This window comes from Adiantum capillus-veneris, chromosome 27 (assembly GCF_014529385.1).
Source record: "Adiantum capillus-veneris isolate H3 chromosome 27, ASM1452938v2, whole genome shotgun sequence".
Lineage (NCBI taxonomy): Eukaryota > Viridiplantae > Streptophyta > Polypodiopsida > Polypodiales > Pteridaceae > Adiantum > Adiantum capillus-veneris.
Genome location: NC_140957.1, coordinates 121,239,702 through 121,243,475, shown reverse-complemented (window position 1 = coordinate 121,243,475; position 3,774 = coordinate 121,239,702). Strand labels below are relative to the sequence as shown.

Here is a 3,774-nt window from a genome sequence, read left to right as displayed (position 1 = left end):
ACCTCAACATCATGAGCTTCTGTGAGAGAGGCACCGCATACCTACCTAGGTACGATTGGGGGTAGGGGACCGCCGGCCCCGTGGGGGGCCGGCGGTCCCCTACCCCCAATCGTACCTAGGTAGGTATGCGGTGCCTCTCGAGTAGAAGCTCGTGATGTTATGCAGTATATGAAAGACACTCAAAAAGACTATGTTTTCCCACATGAGAAAATTTATAAACCTTCTTGTGAAAGTCTAATGTTTTATGTAATATCATTATGATCAACGCCCACATGTGCGCGCGCGCGCGTGTGTGTGTGTGTGTGTGTGAGAGAGAGAGAGAGAGAGAGAGAGGGAGGAAAGTCATCAACCCTGGGAAAAGAAATCTTTGAAGCTCGAGAAGAGCTCAAATGCTCAAATAGTTAGCATTATATGTGTAGTACATGGAGACAGAACAACACACAGATCAAGAGTTGATGCATTAGAAGCATACCCTTTGTACTTGCATATGCCACCCTGACAATTCTTCTTCTAGTTAACTTTGCATTAGCATAAAAGAGGATGTTAACGATGTTTTCGACGAGGACGAGGACGATGAAGATGACGATGTAGACGACGAGCGCTTAATGAATTCAATGCACTCTGCGATGGCATCTGCATCAGCCAGAGAAGGGAAAATTGGGTAATGGCAGTAGGGGTAATGCTTGTAATCATGGTCATTTCTGTGTAAACGCTGATGATGGGGCTTGTTAGATGGGCTTCTTTGGAACGTCCATCCCCGGCCAAGAGCACTCTCTGTGGGCTGTTGTGCCGCATAATGGTCCTTCTCTGTAGATAACCCATCAGCATTCTTCCTCCTCTTGGAAGAGAAAAATCTGCCACATTTGTCCTTCACCTTTTTCAGTAGCATGCGAGCCCGGAGCTTGACGCCACCGGGAAGTCTTCTAGTAAGAACTCTTCTGGATGCCTCCCTTTTCCTTCCTGTGTGGAAGGCACCAGGGATGTCAATTATCTTGCTCCATTTGCTTTGCATTTTGGTGAAGATAGAGCTGTACAAAGCCTCTTGGGGTTTCTCGTCAAGATCGATGACCATGTCGCTCGCTTCTGTACCATGCGCAATCCGTCGCTTCTTCCTCCCCAGCATGCCCACTAGAGCTGATGCAGATTCCCTCGATCTACGCAGCAATAGGGAGAGAAAGCTCCGGGGTGGCAAAATGCTGGCTCTTCAGGAGTAAATGTGGTTGAGAATGAGCAGAAAGTCTGCAGATGCGAAGGCGAAAACACGCCGCACCGCACCAAACTACACTCGGCTACACAGACAATTAGGAGGAGTCAATGCTTAGAAGAAGCATTGCTAAAATCAACGATCAAGATAGCTTCACATGTGCAGGTCGAGCTTCAAAATCAACATCAAGAAAGGCTAGCCACCAGACTCAAGAGCCCAAGAAAAGGGGTAATTACTGGAGGAAAAGCATGGGGCAGAAGAGCCATCAGTGAAAGCTCGTTTGCAAGGACCCAGAAGAGACCCAAATTATCAAGAATGTATGCAGATTATCTAAGCAATTAGAGTGGCGATTAGGGATTAGGCGGTTCTGAATGTGCGACCGTGTGTGTGTGTGTGTGTGTGTGTGTGTGAGAGAGAGAGAGAGAGAGAGAGCCTTCTAGGAGTTGGCATTCATGGCAAGCAGCATGAGAGTGGGTGGCGCTATACCAGCTCCACTCTACTCTACTCCCTCTCTTAAAATGATGAAGATGAAGATGAAGATGAAGGTGAAGAGAAGACGGCAGGTAAACTAAATTAGAAGGAGACGGCATCGGCAGTTTTCTTATTACACACCCAGTTTTTCTTCTCCCCGTCAACGGTGGTTTGATAACCTCTCAACGGAAGCAGTGAGACTAGATCAAACCCCAAAATGCACCTGTCACGATATTAAAAAAATTGTTAAAAAACAGGAATCTGGAAATGATGCGATTTAAGCTGAGGCGAAAAGTAGGCGGCGCGGCAAGTGGGAGGGAGTAATTGGAGCAGGTGGCGTATGGTAGGCCTATCCAAAATTATCTTCTCCTCTTCCTGATCGACACCGCCCTTCTCGAAGGCCCTTTCACAAGCGGTGGGCGGCTCTCGCAAGCATTTAAGGCACCAATAGAGAACTCTCTCTCTCTCTCTCTCTGTGTGTGTGTGTGTGTGTGTGTGTGTGTGCACAATGGGAAGACAAACCGTCGTCGCGTTGGTGAAGAGTTGCACACTGGTTCGCTCTCTTCAGATCCCTCTCTCTTCCTCTCACTTTGTGTGCAGGGCTCTCGTCGCGTAGAGCTCAACAGAGGGATGAGGTGGTAAGGGGGTCATGTGGGTGAGGCGAGGGAGGTGGAGGGGAAGGCAGGTGTGTGGGGGGGGGGGGGGGGGGGGGGGGGTGCTGGCGGGCAGCTCGCAGAGGGTTGAGCAGAGGGCTGGATGCAGCTCGGGCGAGGGCAGAAAGGGTGGAGTAAGGGGAGGTAGAGCCATTGCAGACAAGCAGGGAGGCACGTGTTGTTGGGGGGTGGGGGGAGAATATCCAAGGGAATCTCTGAGTTAATAGGATTTACATTTGATAGTTGCCATCAAAGTAATCGACCGTCCTCTTTCTCAATGAAGCACCCAAGCCTACATGCACGTCATTAAATTACATGTCTACGGACTCCCTTCCTTCTATGTTACACACATAGCACCATTCATCCTATTACTCGCGGGCTTTTTGTTCACCCTATTATTCGGCCAAAAAGATATTGCCATACACCCCTATCTTCAAATAGCTGAATTGCAACCTATCATATCGTGATGGAGGCCTCCCCTACTACATTTGCAAGGCGTTCACCTCGTTCGCAAGGTGGAAAGGATTCTAAGGGTGTCACAGGTCTGCAAAAGCATGAAATAGTCGGAGCCCTACGTCCACTTGTAGAGCTACTATTAGTAAAAAAATCAGGAAGGCGATTTATGTAAGTTGGGGGGTTTACCAAGCCTCACTTTGTAATAGAATTGATATTTTATTGTTTAGTGCAGCTGACAGGTGGAAGAGGCTAAGGGTTATGCGAAAGGATCTCAAAAGGATATTATATGTTATGTATAATTTATTATTCAAGTGCTCTTTTATGAGCTTTGGCCATTTATGACCGGCCGGCCAATTTGTACTCACTTTTACCATTCAAGAAATCTATACATCAAATACGTGCAAGAGGGAAATGGTGACTTTTGCACGAGGGGAGATTGCGCCCAGTGTTCGTGTCTTTCTTCTCTCCTCTCCTTCCTTCTCTTTCGTCGAGCCGACGTAGCACTCCACTCTAGGAGGTGTGTCAACCCATGTCCTCCTACTCTGTCTCGCTCTTTGGCTCTCATGTCAGATTTACTGTGGCGTACGCATACAGGATTGTGCAGGTATGCAGATCTATTGATTTATTTTCTGCAACGTGTTATTTTATTGTAGCAATGGTTGAATATTTGGATATTTGGAATTTGGATTTTGGATTTGAAATGGGTATATGTTGGTAGATATTGGAATTTGGATTTGGACTTGGATTGGAAATTGGTATATGATGCTTTTTTGTCGCAACAATATTTATGGAATTGGACTTGAGATTGATGAGAATTGATTATTGAATGATGAGTGTGACAAATGATATCTTGATTCATCAGGGTATGACATATACTGCTTACTCTAGTGGTATGGGACACTAGAATAGGTAGTATGTGGATGACGGTAGGCATAAGTAATGTTGTCTAATTTTATGGATTTTTCTTTTACTATTTGATATAGATTTCTA

The 3,774-nt window shown here is 46.4% G+C and overlaps 1 protein-coding gene across 1 annotated transcript; it reads right to left on the bottom strand.

Annotated features, from left to right (window-relative positions):
* Window positions 1–360: 360 nt before the first annotated feature.
* LOC147422664 (uncharacterized) lies at window positions 361–1,820 on the bottom strand. Its single transcript, XM_086503266.1, has one exon. The coding sequence runs from the start codon at window positions 1,121–1,123 to the stop codon at window positions 515–517; it is 609 nt and encodes a 202-aa protein (XP_086359392.1). The 5' UTR covers window positions 1,124–1,820; the 3' UTR covers window positions 361–514.
* Between the last annotated feature and the right edge of the window lie 1,954 nt (window positions 1,821–3,774).